At 39.8% G+C, this 24,475-nt stretch overlaps 1 protein-coding gene across 7 annotated transcripts in view; it reads right to left on the reverse strand.

Moving 5' to 3' along the window:
• PTPRK (protein tyrosine phosphatase receptor type K) overlaps nt 1–23,681 on the reverse strand; it is a 484,094-nt gene extending 460,413 nt beyond the window's left edge. For all 7 annotated transcript variants that reach the window (XM_070733486.1, XM_070733484.1, XM_070733481.1 and 4 more), the window contains exon 1: nt 23,179–23,681. In XM_070733486.1, coding sequence (XP_070589587.1) covers nt 23,179–23,284 — 106 coding nt within the window. In that variant the 5' untranslated portion in view covers nt 23,285–23,681. The remainder of the gene's footprint in view (nt 1–23,178) is intronic.
• Nucleotides 23,682–24,475: the final 794 nt, after the last annotated feature.

A 24,475-nucleotide genomic window follows, 5' to 3' on the forward strand; every position in this document is an offset into this window, starting at 1 on the left:
ATAGGTTGACTCTTGTAAACTGCTTAAAGAGGATTGTAAAGCACTGTGAAGCAGTATATGTCTAAGCGCTATTGCTATTTATTCCTTTATCTCCTGCCTTTATTATTCATCAAATAATTCAGATTATTTGTTTTTTAATGTTTATTAAAATGATAAAGTTCCCAGATTCAGAACAGATCTCTTTGGAAGGGAGGAAACCCCACTATAACAATACATCTAAATATACAATGACTATCAACATTAGCAATGGAATATAAACTAAGAACACAATATATTCCTATTGTATGTGTTCTTTTATTCTGGATCACTGTTCCCCGTAAGCTGCGCGCATGAGCACGCGCGCACCCCAAAATACCCCCCTGCACACCCTTTTCCACGGGCGCGCACTCCCCATCCCCCTGCCAGCCTGCGGGGGGGCGGGGGCAGTAGAAGGAAAGGGAGCCACGGCCGCCCCTGCCTCCCCACCATGCCTCCGGTCCCCTCGTGCCCCCTTTCGGTGCTGCCCCCGCACGCCCGATCCGCCCCCTCTCCTCTTCCACTGAAAGAAAAGCGCGGAGGCTGCCTGCTTGAGCCTCCCGACGCTGCTTCGCCCTGCCTGTCTCTGTTGTGTTTTCGTGGGGGAGCGGCGGGAAAGCCCTGTGCCGGCCAGGAAAGCCGGCTTTCCGTGAAAGCAGTGCACCTTTTAAACACGCTGCTTTCCTGCACCTCTTTCCTGGGGGGGGGGAAGTGGCCTCCGCCCCCCTGCCCAGGAAAGAGTTGCAGGAAAGCAGTGCATTTGTTTTTATTAATAGTTATGTTTTTGGATTTGCTGGTTGTTTTAGTTTTAATAGTAAAAGAGTTTGGTTTTGTTTTATTATTAATTTCTTTTAATAAAAAAGAAGGGATTTATTATTTTTATTTATTTATTTATTTATTTATTTATTCATTCATTCATTCATTCATTCATTCATTCATTCATTCATTCATTCATTCATTCATTCACTTACTTACTTACTTACTTACTTACTTACTTAACTTATTTATACTTCTATGCCGCCCAGTCCCAAGGGGACTGCCGCTCAGACACTATACTTTTCTGCCCACCCCGACAAGAAATTAGAGGGAACATTGTTCTGGATTACCTCTATCTTCAAGATCAGTCATTTACAAAAAAAGTTAGTGCTGGGGAAAAACCTTCTGGAAAGAAAAGAATACGATTTTACTTTCTTGGCTGTAAATTTCAAAAGACGATCAAAATTCTAAAAAATAGAGAGAAAGAGAAAGCACATCTCATGCTGTGCCACTTACCATGTGGCCATTTCCATGCAAGTATGATGCTCATTTAGCCTTTTCTCATTATATGATACAAATATATACTGCTTCAGAGGTGGGTTTCAGCAGGTTCTAACCAGTTCTAGATAATTGGTAATGGAAATTTTGAGTAGTTTGGAGAACTGGAAAATACCATCTCTGACTGGTCCGGCCTTCATCTATTCTTTGCCTCTGGAGTCCCATCTGATCAGGAGGAAATGAGGATTTTGCAGTAATTTTCCCCTGGAATGGGGAGGGAATGGAGATTTTGCAGTATCCTTCCCCTGCCATGCCCACCAAGCCACACCCACAGAACCGGTAGTAAGAAAAACCGAATCCCACCACTATACTACTTAGCCAGATTATAACACTCTAAATTACACAAGAGACAAATGTTTTCCTGGACTAATTCATGATCAAAGTTAATCAAAACTTGAAACAGGAATATTATGAATTTTGACTTTTAAAGTCATTCTCTTTGATTCAACATACAAGCTGTCCTCATTTAAGAACTAACATTGAGTGAAACCATTTGCAGTTATTTACAGTTACATAATTTTGGGACCAATGCCTGCAATCTGTGTCATAGGTTCTCTATTATAGTTCATAGCATGGTCCTGTACCTAACATCCCCCCCCCAAATCTTACAGAGTGAAGGGCTTTCCTAAACAAACTACTGCTTCTTGGGCTGCTTTTCTCTGCAGTGCAATACTTTCCTAAAAAACATTGCTAATGCAAGTTAACAAGCTCAGCTCTATGACTTGATTTAGAACCTCCAGCACTTGCTGCCTGAAACTGATATGGTCCCAATCTTACTGTTTTAAGGGTTTTATAGACAAATAGCAGGTCCTAGCGCAGTGATGGCAAACCTATGGCAAAGGTGCCCCAGGTGGCACGTGAAACCATATCTGCTGGCATGTGAGCCATTGCCCTAGCTCAGCTCCAATGTACATGTGTGTACTGGCCAGTTGATTTTTGGCTCACACAGAGGCTCTGGGAGGGCGTTTTTGGCTTCCAGAGAACCTCCAAGGAGATGGGGGAGGGTGTTTTTGCCATCCCCCAGCTCCAGGGAGGTCTTTGGCGACTGGGAAGGGTGAAACACAAGTCTACTGGGCCCACCAGAAGTTGAGAAACAAGCCATTTCTGGCCTCCAGAGGGCCTCCGGGGGGCAGGGGAACGTGTTTTTGTCCTCCCCAGGCACTGAATTATGGGTGTGGGCACTCACGCATGTGCGATCCTAGGATCCAACTCAAAACCTCTGATTGTGAGGCATAAGCTCCACTTCTAGGTTACAGCAGCAGGTTAGGACTACCTGCAATTCAAGTGCTTTCAGATTAAGTCTTGCCAATATGAATTCTAGTTATACATTCCTCTCTAATGCTACAGATTATAACTGGAATTATAACTCCCACATACTTCCAATTCATGATAGGTAGTAATTCTGGGAACTATAAGATTAACATACCTAGATGGTACCAAATTGAGAAATGGGGCTAATTTACTGTCTTCCTGCCAATGTGTTTTTCCTACCAGATCACTTTAATTCTCCTACTCCATGATGCTTTTGAGCCATCTCAAAAATTAGTTTAAGATGTGGAATGTCCATCAATACTAGCTTCTAATCTCAGCATACACCAAGATGAACCTGACTAACAGCCTCTAGTTCAGAGTTCATCTTGCTGTACTACAGCCCAATGCTTATTTTGCTCTAGTTAAATTTAGTGGTGTACAAAGCATTTTGAGGTCAAAATGTTCAAGCCTCGTAATAATCTGTTCCAACTTTGTAATAGTTGGTTTGCCATGGCCTGTAAATAGAAAGTGTGCTGAATGTGGTCTGCTCTAAGAATGGTCAATTCCAAGATTAAACTGCTTCTGGAATACTCAGAACCAGATGTTCTATAAACATATCCCAATGTTTTAGCCACAAAGTGTTTCCTACAATTTTAGTTAAATTATTGATTTAGCCATTCAGTTGCCAATAAATGAAGAATAACCTCTTAATGTTTAATTAATTAGATCAAGTTTGGTTTATGGTGCTAATATAACTTGAAGGCTTGCTTTCTTAATATCCATAGGCAGGTGAACTCTTTTCTTGTTGAGATTATTTTAAAGCTACCCTTACCTAAAATTTGAACCAAAGCAGGCAAGAAAATCCTGATTATGCTGTCTCTCTTGGTTTATGATCGCATCAGGAAACTTCCATACTACAATCACTTATGACCTAAGTGTATTCTTCATACATCGGACCCTGTAAGCTTAATTCATTTGAACCTATGCATGAAGTAGCCTTAAAGAATTTGACATAAAAACTGTCACTACTAATAGCTATAACTGGCCACATGGAATCAGCATCAGAAAGAGTTTTGTATTATCAGCCAGAGATAGTCTGCACTTTAACTAAGCTTTTGTTTTTAGACTGAGTTTGGGTTTTCATCAGGACCAGGAAGTGATCCTTTTTTACTTCTGGCTCAAGAGCAAATTATTTGAATAGAATAATTCAAAAGCTCAAAGGCAGCCTCTTAACTTCCTTACAACACTACTATCTTGGCTATAAAGTTTCAACAACCATGGACTTCTAATGGATCATGAACTTTATCAATGACCCTACAAGACTGGAAGGAGCTTGTTTCACAAGAAGGTATGCTGACTAAAAGGAAGGCAGCCATCTTGGTCAACACAATACCAATATTCCCTGGAAGACATATCTATGTGATCCTCCAAATTCTTCTTTACAAAACAATATCAGATGAATTCTAAATTTTTAATTGACGCCTCCTTCAAAAAGATGTTTTGAAAAAAAGTCTCTAGATGTTAACTAATACTGGCTGCTCTGCAATAGTAAACTAAAAATATGGACTTTTTAAAAAGCAGTGTATGTTCACAGCTCATTTGCTCAAATTCTCCTTACATGTCAGCAATAAACAATCCCTGAAGATATATTTGAGCATAGTTTTATATCACATCTGAATTGTTCCCAATGAACTAGAATTCATAAGCTGGCTTGAAATCGTGATTTAAGGCATCCTTCCAATTGTAAATTATTTAGGAACAATTTTCCTTCAATCTAAAAAACTCACACTCAATATGTTTTGCTAAATTGAGGCTTTTCTTGTTTATTTTTTTATGTGTATTTATTAATTCAGGCACTATTCAGAATCCCATGGGTGTGATATACATATGAAAAATCCATGAAATGAAATGGATTGCATTCCACCTTCTCATCTGAGTCTTCAACCAATAAAACAGGAAGTGTCTGATAAGATCTCAAAATATTTTACAAAGATTTTATGGTTAAAATGAAAATCAAGGTATATTTTACTAATTTATCACAGAAAGGCTATCAACCAGACCAACCCATGAATTAAGTGGCCAATTATGAAATCTACACCAGCCCTCTGATAAGGTCTCAAAAGCAAAGCAGGATACATTCTTCTGGAAGAAATGACTAAACATTTACCAACTCCTTCCTCGCGTTAGTGTATCCTCCAGGGAGTCTCTAGTGCATAAGCTAATTAAACACAAGCAGTTCTGTAATGCTTTCTTGAATTCTTGATTGCTTCCAGGCTCTGCTGCCTCAAGGGCTGAAGCCAACATCCTTCACACTTAAGACTACTTCACAAACTTCATAGGGCCCATTAATTTATTTTACATACGGTACACACATTAGCTTCAATTTATTTTCAGGAGCTCTTTTAGTCGCAGATAAACAACTAAGGTATTACCAAGTCCACTCCATGAAACAATCTTTTTAAAACATGTAGCCCACACATTTGGTGGCTGCTGCCCTAACCCAGCCGTCAAGGAAACATTCATAGTCAGTATCTGGATACTTGCAGAGAACAATTATTTGTTTACTACATAATATAACCAAAGTCAGAGGTTCACTCACACACCTTCCGTGCATGCACTTTGCTCACACACACAGCTTGTATGCATGCAGACATCTTAGAGAGCATGGCTAAATTGGACGGCATAGCGCTAGCTAGGGTCACTATTACCAGTTCGCCCAAACCGACACGAACTGGCTGAATACCACCTCTGACCAAGGTCTTTAAAATTATACATGGTGTTTCTCCAATTCTTACATACACTGTAGAGCAGCGGTCACCAAACTATGGCCCGCGGGCTGCATGCGGCCCACTGAGGTCATTTATCCGGCCCGTGGGTGAGTGATACAACACAGTGTTCCATCTAATTTTCTATGAATAAAATGAGGTATTTTGTTAGTAACTAATATCAATCATCAAAAAAGTTGCAAAAGGGTTTTTTTTCTAATTTTGTCATCCAGTTACATTCATTTTCTTTTAATTAAATTCCCTCCTTAATGTTCCTTTAAAAGGTACACCAATTATATTTCTAACTTATTAACCATTATGCCAAAGTGCTTCCTTCTTTCTTTATACATTTTCCTATAAGCCAAGAAAACCTACAATCAGATGTTAACAAAAGAAAATTAAAAACAAAACAAAAACATATATGAATTTCAGACTTCTTCCCCCCCCCCTCTAAATAGTACATTCCCATTCCGTTTTTTACTTTAAAATAAGGTAAGTGCAGGGTGCATTATTATTATTATTATTTATTTATTCATTCATTCATTCATTCATTCATTCATTCATTCATTCATTCATTTATTAGATTTGTACGCCACCCCTTTCCTTAGACTTGGGGCGGCTCACAACAGTGATAAAAACAATACATGGTAACAAATCTAATAATTTAAAATCTAAAGTAACAGTTTTTACATTAAAAAGTCTAAAAAGAAAATCCCAGTATATAAAATACATACACACAGTCATATCATGCATAGGGATTTGTTCATAGGGGTTTTTTTATAGTCCAGCCCTCCGACAGTCTGAGGGAGGTAAAAGGTTTGGGGACCCCTGCTGTAGAGTCATGTGGCTTACAAACTTCAGACAAAGTGTTTTAAGTGTGTTGTCAATTTAAGGAACAGGACTAATCTCTTCTTCCCAACCCAAATAAGTATCTGCGTTCTTTCACTGTAATTGTGATCTTGGCCAAACCTATATCACTCAAGCCCAATCCTTCCATCCATAGTTGTCAGAATTAGGTGACAAATTAATTCATCTGGTTCAGGGTTTAACTCAAATACCTTAAGAAGAAAAAATAAAACTGACCCTGTGCTGAGACACCGGAAGTAAAATGAACAGTGACAATTCCTTTGAGGAAAAAAAAGACCAGCCTGCTTTTACACTGAGTGGAAAAGCTATCATGTGTCTCACTGAAGGATGAATGTGCCACAGTATAACTGCTTTGTGACAATATAACCCTGTTAAAAAATCTCTGAAAATATGTCAAGGAGGGATGATCACATTCTTTATCCAGTTATTTTCTTCAGACGAAATGGGGAAATTATTCACACAATTATGTAGCAAGAAATAAATTTCACCTGAGGATGATAGTAGATATTTCTACTAGTCATTTTTTTTAAAAAAATTGCAATGATATCAATGTAATATATACTGCTCAAAAAAATAAAGGGAACACTCAAATAAGACATCCTAGATCTGAATGGATGAAATATTCTCATTGAACACTTGGTTCTGTACAAAGTTGAATGTGCACAAAAGCATGTGAAATTGATTGTCAATCAGTCTTTATTTTATTTATTTTATTAGATTTGTATGCCACCCCTCTCTGAAGACTCGGAGTTGCTTTTTAAGTGGACAGTTTGATTTCACAGAAGTTTTATTTACTTGAAGTTATATTGTGTTGTTTTAAGTGTTCCCTTTATTTTTTTGAGCAGTGTATATAGGGTTAATTCTGATTTTTTTTCTCAACATTATCACAGCTAATGATTTATATGACGTATCTAACTACCCTTGTGGGCGACTGTATTTCCTGAAGTATAAGATGCTTTTTCGTCCCTAAAAGAGGGTAAAAATTACATCTTATACACTCATCCCTAAAAGAGGGTAAAAAACATCTTATACACCAAATGTATCCCTATCCCCCATCTACCCACTTTGGCCTCTGCCTCCAAAGCAAACAGCCTGTTTAGCACAGCCTGATTAGCACAAGCAGGTGACTGTCTGTTGGATCGGTCTCCTGAACATCAGCTGTTTCAAACTGCATGGAGGCAGAGGCAGATTTTTTTTTCTTTTGCTAATCAGGCTGTGCTGAAACTAAAAGCAAAACTGGAAAAGGTTGTTTGCTTTTTGTTGCAATGAGGCAAAGTGCTGGGAGGCAGCGATCGGGGCAATTTTTTTTCCATCCCCAAAAAAGATAGGTGCGTCTTTTACTCTGAAAAATATGTTATACAGTACTCCCTCGATTTTCGCGGGGGATGCGTTCTGAGACCGCCCGCAAAAGTTGAATTTCTGCGAAGTAGAGATGTGGAAGTAAATACACCATTTTTGGCTATGGACAGTATCACAAGCCTTCCCTTAACACTTTAAACCCTTAAATTACCATTTCCCATTCCCTTAACAGCCATTTACTCACCATTATTACTGGTACTCACCATTGAATAAGTCACTTAGTGATCCTGATATTTATAAACATAATTATTTATTAACAGTAATTAATCTTTTTTTTATTTGCAATGAGCCAATGAGACAAGCTGGTCAGTGAGGTCCAGTTGGGGTGCCCCAGAGGTGGAGAGGGTAAGCTTCCTGAGGGCGTTTTTAATCGCAGCAGTCCGAATATTTCGTTTTTGTCACAGACTGCAATGGATGCAATGTCTTGCAAAAAATATTAGTTTGGCGATGACGTATGATGTCATCGGGCAGGAAAAACCGTGGTATAGAAAAAAACCCGTGAAGTATTTTTTAATTAATATTTTTTGAAAAACCGTGGTATAGGCTATTCGCAAAGTTCGAACCCACGAAAATCGAGGGAACACTGTATTGTTTTTTCTCTAAGGGACTCAAGACTATATATGTAATAGTTGTTCTCATCCCATTTATTTTTTCCCTCTTTTGTCTCCCACATTCCTATTAAGAAAGGAAAAATTGTACCCACATTACTTATGAGCTTCATGACCAAGCTGAGTTTGAATCTTCAAAGTCCAAACCTTGCTATTAATCACAGCCCCGTATTTCGTCTATCACTGAATTGCCCTAACAAATTTCTTTTCTCAAAAATGTGCAAGAATACTTCGAGGTGCATGTTTCTTAACAAGGCTAGCTATATCTCAATTAAGAAAAAATGTTACAATGCTGAACAAATAACTTCAGTGGCTGTTTCCATAGCAAAATTTATGGCTGAGTCACAACTTTGTCTTAGCTCTAACATTTCATTTATTCTAAAACATACTGCACAAATGCTTATTTCACAATAACAAACACAAATTAAGTGCAACTGAATCTAGGCATGTGGTTTGATATGTCCAAACGATGGGCATAAATTTATAAGGTCAGTCCTTCATTTATCAAACTAGATATATGTCACCCTTTCTTTAGAGAGGTATTGTGATGCAATGTGTCCATGAAAGGGGTGTGTGATGTTATAAGACTAAATAATGCAGCAGATTCTTGGCCACAGAGGGAAGGAAGGAGCATATTCCAGGAAGGGAGAGGGAAAGACAAGAGACAACACAATCCTGAGCTGAATTGTGGGAAGAGAAAGAGATTTAGGATAACCATTCACTAGAATCTAGCATATAATAATAATAATAATAATAATAATAATAATAATAATAATAATAATAATAATAATAATTTATTAGATTTATATGCCGCCCCTCTCGGAAGACTCGGGGCGGCTCTCAACAGAATACACAATGTACAAATCCAATACTAAAAAACAGATTAAAACCCTTATCATAAAAATTAATCACATGACCCAAAACATTCGCTTGGGGTGTAGAGTTAGTAATGTAGATTTAGTCTGGCAAGATTCTGTATATACCTAACAAATAAAGAACTGAACTTTGGCCGGACTGTTTTTCTATGCTTGATAGGTATTCAGTAAATGGAAAAGCTATTTCTTGGTGATCTGTGCCTGGATCAAAGCTTGTATGTCAAGTCCCCAGGGCAGAGGTATTTCAGTGGAGGGAGGGGGGAGGCAGCAAAAAAAACCTAAAGACAACAATAGCAGTAAACAGATAATAGACAAAGAAAAGAGCTGGGAAGTTTGGAGGTGGGCAGACCAATTGTATGCAACATTATCCTTAGCTTCAAACATTGATTATAAAACTCCTGCCTCTACAAATGTGCCATGGCCTGCCAATGGCATGTGAAAAATATTTTTATTTATTATTTTATTTTATTAATTGGACTTTTATGCCACTCTCTCCGAGGACTTGTGGTGGTTTACAACATACAACAGAACAATATATAATGTCCTAATCCAATTAATTAAATTTATAATCTAAAACCTCCCAAAAACTATAAAAACAAACATTCCCATTTGGTCAACTTACTTTCAACACATTCATCGGTCAGGGGGCTAGAATCTAGTGGCCCCAAGCCTGGTGGTATAAATGAGTCTTAAGACTCTTGCAGACGGTGAGGGGGGGGCAGTACGAATCTCGGGGGGGAGCTGATTCCAGAGGGCCGGGGCCCCCACAGACTCTCCCCCTAGGCCCCGCCAAATGACAATGTCTAGTTGACAGGACCTGGAGAAGGCCGACTCTGTGGGACATAACCGGTCGCTGGGATCCCGTAGGTACCTTGAGAGACAGGGTGAAGAAATGTTACCTAGGGAAAAGTCAGATAATAGAGAACAGGTCCGCAGCTACAGAATAACTCCACCTACCTTTTTGACAATGAAAGATAGGGAAAAGTTACAAAGCAGAGAGGGGCAAAAGAGCTGCTTTGAAGAAAACATCAAGCTTTGAACTACTTGGTGGGTGTGACTACAGGACCCACCTATATCGCCAGGCATGGGGGAACTAAGACACCTCCCCCAAGCTTTTTATATTTTATGTATGGTATGTATGTGTTGTATGGTTTGAATTGTTGGGGTTTTATATATTTTTTCTTTTAATATTAGATTTGTTCCACTGTTTTATTGCTTTTATTATTGTTGTGAGCTGCCCCAAATCTTCAGAGAGGGGCGGCATACAAATCTAATAAATAAAATAAATAAAATAAATAAAATAAATAAAATAAATAAAATAAATAAAATAAATAAAATAAATAAAATAAATAAAATAAATAAAATAAATAAAATAAATAAAATAAATAAAATAAATAAAATAAATAAAATAAATAAAATAAATAAAATAAATAAAATAAATAAAATAAATAAAATAAATAAAATAAATAAAATAAATAAAATAAATAAAATAAATAAAATAAATAAAATAAATAAAATAAATAAAATAAATAAAATAAATAAAATAAATAAATAAAATAAATAAAATAAATAAAATAAATAAATAAAATAAATGCTACGATGGGTCGCTGGGAACACCAAACAAGGGGCCACAGAAAGTGCTGAGAATTATGCCAAGGGCTGCTTCCTGGACATTGCCAAGGGGCTGATCATGTTCCGTAATATGCTTGTTGGATTGACAGACTGCGGCACCAATGAGACAAGCTGGTTAGTGGGGTACAGGTGGGTGCCCCAGAGATGGAGAGGGTGAGCTTCCTGAGGGCGTTTTTTATCGCAGCAGTCTGAATATTTCTTTTTTGTTGCGGACTGCAATGGATGCAATGTCTTTCTGCATGTCAATGGGAGCGAGGCCTTCTTTCTACAATGCCAGTGCCATTCCCTACCAAATCTACAATCTACCTACAGGCATTTGTTTTACAAACTACCCTTAAAGTCGCCTACAGTTGTATTTACAACATAATTTACACATAATTTTACCATCTTTTATCATCCTTTGTAAGCCACAGATTATTTTTTTTAATTTTGGGGTGAGGGGGGCATTGGGATGGAGGGAGTAGGTTCGGAGTGGCTTGATGTGAATGGGATACCTTACCTGATGGGGAGGAGGGAGGTCGTTGGGGTGGGGAGGGGATCTCCAGGATGTTGGAGAGGCAAAATATTATGGTTATGACTGGAGGAGGTAGATAGAGCGGGAGCCAGGGTAGGCCGCTCTCAGGGAACTAGGACACACTGTCTTAGAGCGAATTCTTGTTCTGGCCTCTCTGATTCTGGTTCATCAGGCTCGTCTCATATACCTGGTGACATAGGATGTCGGGGCCCTGGCCTCAGGTTGCTGTTGTTTAATGCCAGGTCTGTTGTTAACAAGGCCCCCTTCATTCGAGATTTACTCCTGGAGGAGGGGGAAGAACTGGCATGTATAACTGAGATCTGGCTGGGCCATGAGCAAGGTGTTTCCCTCTCAGAGATGTGCCCTGACGGGTATCAGGTATTGCAGCAGCCACAACTCCAGAGAAGGGGTGGAGGAGTGGCAATTATTGTCTGGAAGAATCTTTGTCCTCGCAGGATCCCTGCCCCAGAGTTTGTTGGGTGTGAATCTCTCCTTTTGAGGTTGGACTCAGGGGTTCAGTTGGGTTTGCTGTTGAAATATCTGCCTCCCACCTGCATTACAACAACCCTGCCTGCGCTGCTAGAGGTGGTAGTTGGGTTGGAAGTGGAATTCCCCAGGCTTATGGTGCTGGGGGACTTCAACTTACCAGTGCTTGAGAGTCATACATCTCAGATCTGAATACACTGTGTAAGTTGGCCCATTTGACATTCACTGATTTAAAAAAATATTCTATGATAATTATTTCTACCAACGATTGAAGGTTAGAAAGTATAAAAAAGACATGAAGTTTTAGAAATATATAGAAATCACAATATGAAATATAGCAATGCATAACTATTCAATTATACTTCAAAGAAATCTTTACAGTGAAACAAAGAAGTAATATGAAAATAGTATTAGAAGAAATAAGTTCAAAAAAAGTAGAGAGTGAATCAAAGATGAGTACTGTACCCATATCTACTGGAAAAAGGTGAAGCTAAAATCAAAATGGAGGTCAAAATACAAACAGACTGAGATATGACTTTGTTAGCTTAAAAGAATGAGACATGGAATAAATAATTATGAAAGTAACAAAGGAAAAGGAAAAATCTAGGTTATTGAGAAATATTAAGGAAACAAAGATAATAGTCAAATAGCAAGCTCAGTGAACTTACAGTTCATATCAAAGAAGTGGAGGTAGCAGATAATTTTCTTTTCTTCAGGTCAAGAATAAAGAGATAGGCTACGTGCTAGAGACATAAAGAAGTGATTAATTCTAGGGAGGAAGACAGTGACAAATTTAGACAAAATCATGAATGATATTTCTATGACAACAAAGATAAGAATAGTTAATGCAATGGTTTTTTCAAGCAATAAATTATAACTTGGAAAGATGGAAACTGAGAAAGAGCAGGAGAAATAAGATAAGATGCTTCTGAATTATGGATTTACAGACAGTTATTAAGAGTCTCATGAACTGCAAGAACAGCTAATTTATGAACTTTTTTTAAAAAAAAATGCAATTCTTCTGAAGCAGCGGAAGAGCAAGCAAAAACTCACACTTCAGACATGTGATGCAATAGCAATAGCACTTAGACTTATATACTGCTTCGTAGTGCTTTTACAGCCCTCTCTAAGCGGTTTACAGAATCAGCATATTACCCCCAACAATCTGGGTCCTCATTGTACCCACCTCGGAAGGTTGGAAGGCTGAGTCAACCTTGAGCCGGTGATGAGATTTCAACTGCTGAACCTACAGCTAGCAGTTAGCAGAAGTAGCCTGCAGTACTGCACTCTTAACTACTGCACCATCCTGGCTCTTAATGCAAACCAATTATGGACTTTATTGGCAAAGCTTAGGGAAACCAAAGTATGGAAGCCAATGTAGATAGATAGAAACAATGTAGACATAGCTTGATCTAATGGTTAAGGCACCAGGCTAAAAATAGGGAGCCTGTGTTCCATCTTAGATATGAAGTCAGATGGGTGGTTTTGGGCCAGTCATTCTGTCTCAATTACAGAATGATTCAATGACAAAAAAGAAAAAGAGCAAAGAGATTACTGGAATATGCAGGAAAGAAAGGTACCTTATGTATAAGATGTTGAATACTTGCACATATAATCAAAGAAAACTGAATTCAATTCAAAGGCACCTAGTTAATTTCTTTGAATATTATGTCTATGGTATCTGCTCAGTTTAGCTTAGTTTTCATTCACATTGTTTTAGTAATTGCAATTCCACTGTTCAAATAAAGAAATAGAAAAATAACACAAATGCACAATGCCCAAAATAAAACAAAAAAATCAATAAAATCAAAAATCAAAAGTATTCCTGAACAAAGATCAGAACAGAATTGAATAGATGATTAGCCAAGATTCCTCTGGGAGTAGGGTGGTATATAAGTCTGGATGGATGGATGGATGGATGGATGGATGGATGGATGGATGGATGGATGGATGGAGAGAGAGAGAGATTTGATAGATACATAGATCACATAAGGAATTTCTCTTTGTTGTATATGCTCTGAGTATACATAAGAATAAAATAGATTCATCAAGAATAAAAAGCTGAAACACTAATAGTCAAGATTACTAATAAGCTATCAAGTCATACTAGGAAACAAATAAAAACAATATAAATTGGAAGATACAAGCAACATGGTTATAGCTATAGGTTGGAAGAGATGGATACTAGTAAGGAAGACAAGAATAGTAGTACAGTCTTACTAAATTATTTGAGTGTGTTGAGGGAATTATTTGTTTGGCACAGTATGACGTTCAGGAAAAAATGTTCTTGTGTCTAGTTGTCTTGGCGTGCAGTGCTCTATCGCATCATTTTAAGGGTAGACGTTGAAACAATTTGTGTCCAGGATATGAGGGGTGTGTAGGTATTTTCATGGCCGTCGTTTTTACTCTTTCTGACTCATCAAGGGTGGAGAAGCAGAAAGGGAAAGTCCGTGTTTTGATGTATGGGATCAAAAAGATTAAAGGAATGTTCCGGGAATGGGCATAATTTGTTACTGCAAGATGGTGGACATTTGCTAACAGGATCATCAGATGTCAAAGTAGGACTCGGTGGCACCAAACTATCTTGATTCCCCAAGTAACAAAGCTTTAGCTAACTCTTAAGCCCAGAAGACCAGTCTCTTTTATTTCAGTTAGTGAAAAATATAAAAGAGCATTTTATTTATTTGGCTGCGGTTAAATGCTTGAAAGGTTAATTCTTTCAGAGAGTCTGTGTTTGATTTTCAACTACAGGAAGTCACTGTTTAATGGCCACTCCTTCAGGAACCTTTCAAAGAGCTACAAAGGCATAAAATGAAGGGGAATTACAACTGGTCCTTGAAGTTACAACCATTACAGTGTTTCCACAATCACATGAGAATGATTCAGGCAACCAGCCCACAAATACAATTACAATATTGCAGTGCCCTATAGCCATGTGCTCACAAATTTGTGGCCTTCACTATTGACCTTTGACCAGCCAAACCAATAAGCTAGCTGGGCAGTTAGTTGAAAATAGCAATCACATACTGCACAATGTTATAGGATTCACTGATGACAACTAGGCCTTCCAGAACTATTGTGGTAAGTTAGCATGGTCATGTGGTATGTTATTTGGTATGGAATTCCTGATCCCAACTATCATTAGTAAGTCAGGACTATTTGTATTCAACTGCCTTGAATAGTGACTATTTGCAAATATAACACTAATGAATAGTAGCAAAACAATAATCTTTTGAAAAATGTGCACATTTATGACCAAATTTCTATGCTGGTAACAATATGTGCCAATGAGAGTAACGCTAGAATACTGCACAAGAGAACTTTGTCTAAAGGAGATGGTAGCAAGCAGAAATCTTCAGTGTCTCTCTCTCCCTCTATGTCACATTGTATTTGCTTAGCATTTCATTGGAATCAATTGCTCAGTGAAGACTACTGTACTTTCATTATGTTATATGAACCCAACTGTCACAATGGAAACAATGGTTTAGGGCTTAGCATAACATGAGCTGAAGTAATTTATTGGTTACCAATAAATTACAGAGTATTGTATACATGTGGTCTCTATATAATTTGATTCACACATATTAAATCATGGTTTGCTTATTCATTCTACTGTATAATGATGAAGCAAACCATGATTTAACATGTGTGAATCAAATTATATAGAGACCATATGTATACAATACTCTGTAATTTATTGGTAACCAATCTAGATGGTCCATTCTGATTGGTTTAGATAAACTTTATGGTTCATATGACTTGCCCACTTACTCGTCTACTCCTCAAAAGTTTTGCTAAAGGATCAGGATGAGAATGTATTTTTCCATAAGCTTCCTTCTATTACTTTACTTAAGGGACAAGCTTTTGTGATCATAAAGAAGACAAGTGGGTTTGTAATCAAGTGAGTTGGTTACTCCAGTAACAGTGAACATATGTGCAGTAACCAACATATTGCCAATTCTATGAAATGGACCTAGTATGAGATACAAGGCTAAAAGAAGAGGAGTTAAAAAGGTCGTGACCCAGTGATAAGATCAAATTTATCACTTGCTACCATCAAGTACTGTATTAGTCTTTTATTTAAAGAAACACCACTGAGTAGACCAACATCTAGCTCAGTTGGCAGAAACTTACCTTTTTTAAGCCCAGCAACCAGATTTTATTGTCTTAAGTTTTATTTGCTTAGAAAATCCTATATTAGAGCTTGTCAAACTATTTCGTAGTTTCTAATTAAACTCAACTTCCCCTTAAAATTACCTGTAGAAGTAGTTAAAATCTACTGTTGTGTCCGTTTAATTATTGTTAAGAGATTGGTTCTGGAGTACCATAAGTTCTTTCACAAATGGTAAGAAATTTAAAGATTTTTAAGAGAATAAGTTTTACATATTTTCTGCCATCTTGATCGGTTTCATTTAGACGCAATATTAAATCATGCTAATCTAGTATATGGATTTTCTTGATATTGACAAATCTGTGATCTGGAGATTCAAAGACTTTATCTAATTATTCCCTTCATTGTCCATTTCAAAATAGTCTAAGAATCCATCTGGGGATTAAATATAATAAAAGTGAGAATAAAAATATAATAAAAGTGAGAAACCTGTCCTCAAAGAAAAGCAATGATTTTTTATTTCCACCAATTAAAAGAACAAGTCACCCCTCCTCCAGTTTCCATGGTGCTTTGGATCATACATATATAAATCATATAGGATTTATAGGATAACATACAATCATGACTGTAAAATCCATTTTCAAACCATGAATCACTCATCAAGTTCACCTATATTCTTCTCAAGAGAGAATAGTATATACGGTACCAGTAAGTGAAACATGTTATTTTGTGTAATTTAATTTAATTTATTAAATTAATAAATATTAATTTATTCAACTTCTATGCCACCCAATCCTGTAGGACTCAGGGCGGCTTACAACAATAAAAACAATACAATGATACAATAATAAAAAAGAAGTTGAACAACAACAATAAATAAAACCCCAAGACCCTAACAAACCCAATTATATCCCCCCCAAAAAACAATCTAACAAACATTCATACCAACAAACATAATTTGGGCATGTCTGGTGTTAAAATTCATAGTCCCCAAGATGTTGACAAAACCATGTTTTAACAGCTTTTCAAAAAGCCAGAAAAGTGGGAGGAGTGCAAGCATCCGGGGTGGGGGGGGGGAAGCTAGTTCCCTAGAGCCAGGGCAGCAACAGAAAAGGCCCTCCTCTGCAGTCCCGCCAACCTACATTGTTTAGTCGATGGGACCTGGAGGAGGCCGAATTTGTGCAATCTAATAGGTCTTTGGGAGGTATGTGGCAGGAGACAGCCCGGTAAATAGTCAGGCCCTAAGCCATGAAGGGCTTTATAGGTGATAAACAACACCTTGAATTGTGACCTGAGACTAATCGGTAGCCAGTGCAGCACTCAGAGTGTACGTGTTATATGTACCCCATATATATGTACCCCAAATAACTCCAAGATGAAAACATTATGGAGAGATTTTTTCCAAAACAGAAGATTTAAGTATGATCAGTGGTCATTAAATGTTACAGTATAGTTAGCAAAAGGATAACACAGGATAATGAACAGCGGGAATTTTGAAGAATATTCTTGAGGTGGAATTTCTACTTGTTAATTGATATCACCTAACCAGATGGAAAGCTGGGTGAATAACGGGGGATCATGTTCAGGAATTTTCACACTTTGCAGTTTTCTTCTCTCCTATTAACAAATGGCCCTGTTCTCTGACAATCCTCGTAATCAGTACTACACTGCTCAAACAAATAAAGGGAACACTCAAAAGAACACATCCTAGATCTGAATGAATGAAATATTCCCATTGAATACTTGGTTCTGTACAAAGTTGGCAGTTCTGTGTTAGCAAAAACTTCAGAAGAGAAGGATTATGGGGTAGTGATTTCTGACAGTCTCAAAATGGGTGAGCAGTGTGGTCGGGCAGTAGGAAAAGCAAGTAGGATGCTTGGCTGCATAGCTAGAGGTATAACAAGCAGGAAGAGGGAGATTGTGATCCCCTTATGGTGAGACTACATTTGGAATATTGTGTTCAGTTCTGGAGACCTCACCTACAAAAAGATATTGACAAAATTGAACAGGTCCAAAGACGGGCTACAAGAATGGTGGAAGGTCTTAAGCATAAAACGTATCAGGAAAGACTTAATGAACTCAATCTGTATAGTCTGGAGGACAGAAGGAAAAGGGGGGACATGATCGAAACATTTAAATATATTAAAGGATTAAATAAGGTTCAGGAGGGAAGTGTTTTTAATAGGAAAATGAACACAAGAACAAGGGGACACAATCTGAAGTTAGTTGGGGAAAAGATCAAAAGCAAAGTGAGAAAATATTATTTCGCTGAAAGAGTAGTAGATCCTTGGAACAAACTTCCAGCAGACGTGGTTGGTAAATCCACAGTAACTGAATTTAAACATGCCTGGGATAAACATATATCCATTGTAAGATAAAATACAGGAAATAGTCTAAGGGCAGACTAGATGGACCATGAGGTCTTTTTCTGCCGTCAGTCTTCTATGTTTCTATGTTTCTAAGTTGAATGTGCTGACAACATGTGCAATTGATTGTCAATCATTGTTGCTTCCGAGTCTGCGGAGAGGGGCAGCATACAAATCCAATAAATAAATAAATAAGGGGACAGTTTGATTTCACAGAAATTTGATTTACTTGGAGTTATATTATGTTGTTTAAGTGTTCCCTTTATTTTTTTGAGCAGTGTATTTCATCTTGACTATACGCATATGATGCCTCAGCAGTTAAGAAATTGGGCTTGTCAGCTGGAAAGCCAACAGCCCTTGTTGGAGACCCAAGCACTGTGCAACGGGGTGAGCTCCCCAGCTCTTGCCAACCTAGCAGTTCGAAAGCGTGCAAATGCAAGTAGATAAATAGGTACCACTTTGGTGAGGAGGTAACAGCTCTCCATATCATGGTGGCCACATGACCATGTGTTCAGACCATGCTGGCTCAATGGCCTTGAAACAGAGATAAGCACTACCCCCTAAAGTCATTTACAACTATTTGGAGTAAAAGTCACAGGGACTCCTTTACCGTTTTATTCACACTCAATATCTCTGAAGATAAACTGATGACAGGAGAAAGAAAGTCACTTGGAAAAGGGCCAGTTTCACAGAATCTTGTGAACTATAATTAGGGCCAGAACCCATACACTCTCCTACACAATCTAATTTAAAAAAAGCAGCACTGTGTTTTTATGCTGCTACTGAATAATATTGCTTCTATGCCAACAAATGATTCAGGAATTAAACCAAAGACTATAATACAATACAATTTCAATTAATATGCTCACATCGCTGAGCTACTAAAGGCATTGCTGACAATATTAAAAATGTTAATTAAATAATGATCAAGACAGTCAACATTTACACGTAATCTGATAATTTTAAACACAGAGGTCTAGACCAGAATGAGAATGAACTCCTTATAATCAGATAAAGGGAGTTGCTATGTAAAAACTTCATGACAGATGTATATTTACATTTGCATAATCATACACAACATACATTGCTTGTCCAAGTGTCCATTCAAAGCAATATTGAGGGTAATTTTTGAACAAATAACAAAATTGGAATTAAAAAAGGAATCATGTTGTGTTTTATTGTCTTTTGTTCCATATTTATTAGAGAAATAAGTGTTTCCCTGAATTCATTTACAGCACCACAGGTCTTTGTTTCAGACATCAGTATATATATATATTAACAATATGTAGAACAAAGTTGAAGAGAATACATTACACAAAATTATATAGGGTCACTTCAGGCCAAATTATGTTGTAAATCCTAAACTCAAGAAAAACCTAGTCTTCCAAAAGAAGGCATCTCTCAAAATTCTATCTTTTTCTTCAAACTTAGAAGTGTGTATTAATAAATGGCCAACTGACAGCATTTCAATTTGATTGTCAGATATCTGACGTCAAGGTTAGATAGTGTTTAATACTGAGAGTCCAGCAATACCAGAAAAATCTGTCCAATTTATTGTAGTGATCTATTCTTTTAAAAAATAGGACAATTCAAGAGACTGCTGGCAGTTAATTTAATTCTTGTCCTATCGCAGGTGGTCTGTGAATCACCCCCTAAAAATCCTTTCATTTGTGTGTATATCTGTTTTCTGCCTGCCACCAAACCTAATAAAATTCCAGGATACTGATGTAACCTTGGTCCCTTATTCTACATTCTAAGCTACAAAGAATGATATACTTGTAGAATATGCAGTTATCATAACTTTCCTTGGGGAAAGAGTATGTGAGAAACAAGAACTGAAATGCAAAGAGCAGCAACAGAATGTAGAAATAAAAGCTAGCCATGCACACCACAGGTGTAACTGCCTCGGCATTGAAATGGATATATCTACAAAAATTTACATTTCCTGATTAAATGATAAGATTAAAAAACGGTAGCCGATTTAGCATAGCTAGTAAGATAGAGAAAGCATGTAACTTTAAGGAAATGCAGAATGCATTCACCTTTTGTCTTCACATACAAACAAAACTACCGGCATTAAAAAAGAAAAGTTTTGCATTGGTGGTATTTTTAATGGAATGGAAATAGCACAAATGTTTCTAGAATAATGACAAAATACGCATAAGACCTTTTGTTTCTATTTGTTAAAAACATACTCCATAGCACAGCAATCTACAGACAACCAGTTCAAAACTTTGGAGATTTTCAGTCTTTGCAAAGGTTTGTAAGGGAGGGAGAAAATGTACAGGTATTTCAAAATCCAATTTATAAAACATTGTGTTTATTTAGACAGTTTCTTTACAACCTAACCCTCAGAAACAAGTTCCCTTGAAATCAATGGACCTGAGTGGCATGAATTCTGCCATCTCCAACTTTCTCTCTCTCTCTCTCTCTCTCTCTCTCTCCTCTCTCTCTCTCTCTCTCTCTCTCTCTCTCTCTCTCTCTCCACACAAAAGACTCACACAGCCCAACTCGATTTAAAACAGCCAGCTTCTCTGATCTTACATAGCAAACACAAGGAACAATGTCAGAGGTCAAAGAGTCTCAGCAGGTTCTAAAATGAATTTCTATTGGGGAGGAAGCTTGCCAAAGGGGCTTTTTTTTTTGCCAGTTCCAAAACCCAAGGGCTGAGTTTTCCTTCCATACAAAAGGATATGGTTACAGGCAGGACCGTTTCTGGGGTGTATATACACTGCTCAAAAAAATAAAGGGAACACTCAAATAACACATCCTAGATCTGAATGAATAAAATATTCTCATTGAATACTTTGTTCTGTACAAAGTTGAATGTGCACAACAGCGTGTGAAATTGACTGACAATCAGTGTTGCTTCCTAAGTGGACAGTTTGATTTCACAGAAGTTTAAAAACATAGAAGACTGACGACAGAAAAAGACCTCATGGTCCATCTAGTCTGCCCTTATACTATTTCCTGTATTTTATCTTAGGATGGATCTATGTTTATCCCAGGCACGTTTAAATTCAGTTACTGTGGATTTACCAACCACGTCTGCTGGAAGTTTGTTCCAAGCATCTACTACTCTTTCAGTAAAATAATATTTTCTCACATTGCTTCTGATCTTTCCCCCACCTAACCTCAGATTGTGCCCTCTTGTTCTTATGTTCACTTTCCTATTAAAAACACTTCCCTCCTGAACCTTATTTAACCCTTTAATATATTTAAATGTTTCGATCATGTCCCCCCCCCCCCTTTTCCTTGTCCTCCAGACTATACAGATTGAGTTTATTAAGTCCAAGTTTGATTTACTTCGAGTTATATTGTGTTGTTTAAGTGTTCCCTTTATTTTTTGAGCAATGTATATAAGGGACCATCCCTTGAACTGGGCAAGCAGGTTTGTTGGGACTTTCAGCATTTCGCTCCCTAGCTGTCAACTTGCATTCCTCTTCTCCCACCCCCACCACCCCACCCCCAAAGCATTCAAATGACTTTCTCCTTGGCGCTTAATCACCGGGTTTTTTTTCTTTCCCAGAAACAAAGGCGAGGCTGAGAAGGCGCTCGCCAACCAGCAACAACACATGCCAAGTTGTTCTTGAACGTCTGCGCGTCCAAAGCCATTCCAACCTCGGGAAGTGGCTGCCGCCGCCGCCGCCGCCGCAAATCAGCCCCCTCGGGCCAAAAAGTTAGCCCGGCAGTAAAGTCAATAGAAAGAAAGGAGGGATCCGGCCCGTCGCTGTTGGGTGCAGCTTGTTTGCTTTTAAGGGGGGAAAAGCCTGATAACTGCGCCAAAGTATTTTAACTCTTGGGCGGCTGTTTCTCCCTTCCCTCTGAAAGGGAAAGGGATGGTGAAAACGACCCGGGGAGGAGGGAGAAGGTGAGGCGGTGATCTGAAGCACTACCTCCCCATTTCCAAACTCCGGTTCTACGAAGCGAAGCTAACACCGGAGTGTAGCAGCAGGGTTGTTCCTCCTCCGGCTCCTTTCCAGTGGAGATACAAAGAGAAGTTAGCGAAAGCTTCCTTGGGGGGGGGGGGGGGGGGGAGGAATCTTAGGATTCCTTTTGTGCCCCGTGTGTGTGTGTGTGTGTGTGTGTGTGTGTGATACAGAAATCAGCTTACTTCCCCACTCCCTCTCCTCAACGCGCCCCCCATCTCTACTATAACAAAGGCCAGGAGACATTCCCAAATGTAAACCAGCCAAGGCTATGTAAACAGGATCTGGGCAACTGACCAGGCGAGAGAGAGAGAGAGAGAGAGAGAGGTCGACGCTTGGCGTGAGAAGCCGAAACTCTGCTGCCTCTTAAAAGGAAAGCCTGGTGGATTCCTGCCCCGAGCCCGGGGGTCGGATTCCGGGATCTAATGGATCCCCCTCCCTTCCTTCCATTCAAACTCTACGGGCTCTTCTCTCCCTCTCCCAACCCGGTTCCAAGGTGCCCAAAACTCCACTGATATTTTCTTTTAATACAAAAGAGCCCCCCCCCTACAAATATCCCGCAGCCGCCAGTGCCAGCCGGGGGGGAGGGCGAGATTGGAGGCAAAGGGCGAGCGGAAAAGTCGATCCCTTCCCTCGCTCTCTCGAACGCGTCCAGGTGTTGGGAGAGGTGGGATCCTGGAAAGGGGAAAACCCCGCTTGCTCCAACCTCCCAAGCAAACTCAAAGAGGGAGAACCCCGAACGGCTTTCCTTTTTTTTTTCCAGGGGAAAGGAGTAGATAAAGTGTGTGTATATATGTATGTGTGTGAACCCTCTCCATTGTAAACGCGAGGCTGCCGGACACCCCCCTCTTTCCCGATCGTGGCGGAATCAACAGGGGAAAAGAACCCTCTTTCTCTAAATGGGACCCCTTTCCTCGGCATACAATCTCTCACCGCCCCCCTTCGCCTTCTCTCCCAATTTAGAGGGGAGCTCTTCGAACGCAAAGGTTTCCCAACGGGAGAGGCAAAGGCGGAGGAGGAGGCCCGCTTCTCTCCCCCCCACCCCAATCAGAAACGGGACGCCTGTGGATCGAAGCAAGCCCTTACCTGCCGAGAACTGGCCGCGACCCGCTGCTCCCAGGAAGGCGGCCGAGGGCGCGACGAAGGAGACGATCGCCGCCAGTAAGCCGAGGGTTCCAGCCTCCGGGGCCATAGCGGACTTTGGATAACTTTAGACCGGGGTGCCTTCTCGGTCTCTCTCTCTCTCTGCCCGGAGCCGCGAGGAGGAAACCTGTCTCGCCTTCCCGGAGCCTCCGCTCGCCTGGTCGGATAAGGAAGGAAGGAAAGAAAGAAAAGGCAAACACAGTTCTCTTCTTTCGCTCTCGGCGCGGCGGCGCTTCTTCTTTTCCCGCCCCCGCCGGGCGCAAAAAAGCTCCAGCCCCGGCGGCGCTCGCGGACTTCTTGGCGTTCGCGGCTGGCACCTCTTTTTTTTTTTTCCCCCTTCACTCCATCGGAGTTACTTTGCTCCAAGCCCGCGAAAGGAGGAGCCGGGCAAGCGCTCGCTCCGGCGCGCGTCCGTCCGTGCCTCCGTTTCTTAGCGCCTCGGCCGCAGGAATGAGGGACTTCATTTCGGCAGGGAGCCCAGCCGTAAGCCCGTTAGAGCGGGCCCGACAGCGCCTCCTGCCGCCCGCTCTCGGGAAGACGCTCCAGCTAGTATGTGTCTCCCCCCCCCCCTCCTTTCTCTCTCAGGCAGTCTCTCGGTTGTGTATGACGGGGAGCGTTAAGATTCAAGTTCCCGTTGCCTGCCCGCCGTGACTGCCGCTTTAAATGCTTATGTATTGGGAAATAATAAAAGAGGGAACTTTTTTAAAAAAAAAAATAATGGAGGATGTGAGGAGGGCGTGACGTTTCCTAATTTTCCCCGCCACATTAGAAAAGGGATCCCAGGCACACTTTTTTTCCCCTTTCAGGCGGCCAGACAACATACAAAAGCCAGTTGCCTGTTGGATCCTCTCAGGTTTCCGCGGGGTTTTTGCTTTGCGTTCCAGCCAGCGCTTCACCAATTGACAAACCGTGTGGGTCTTCCAGAATTTGAGGCCGCGGGGTCGCCCGAGGGCCGAAGTCCCCACTTTATATTTTATTATTTTATTTTTATTTGTATGCCGCCCAACTCCCTAATGGACTCTAGGCGGCCCACCTTCGACCGGGTTTCGAACTCGCGAGGCTCGCTCAGCCCCTCGGCCAGGTGGAACACCACACCACCCGGTTCTTATTCAAAGGGACGCTTTAGTTTTTTGCTTAGAAAAGCTGAGGGGTCGGCCGGCGCCCACCCGGGTCCCCCGCTGCTTCAGCCCTGGCTGGGAAACGCCACAGGTGCAGCTCGGGCTTAGAAACGTCGAAGCTT

This window comes from Erythrolamprus reginae, chromosome 1, assembly GCF_031021105.1.
Source record: "Erythrolamprus reginae isolate rEryReg1 chromosome 1, rEryReg1.hap1, whole genome shotgun sequence".
In the NCBI taxonomy this organism is placed as follows: Eukaryota; Metazoa; Chordata; class Lepidosauria; order Squamata; family Dipsadidae; genus Erythrolamprus; species Erythrolamprus reginae.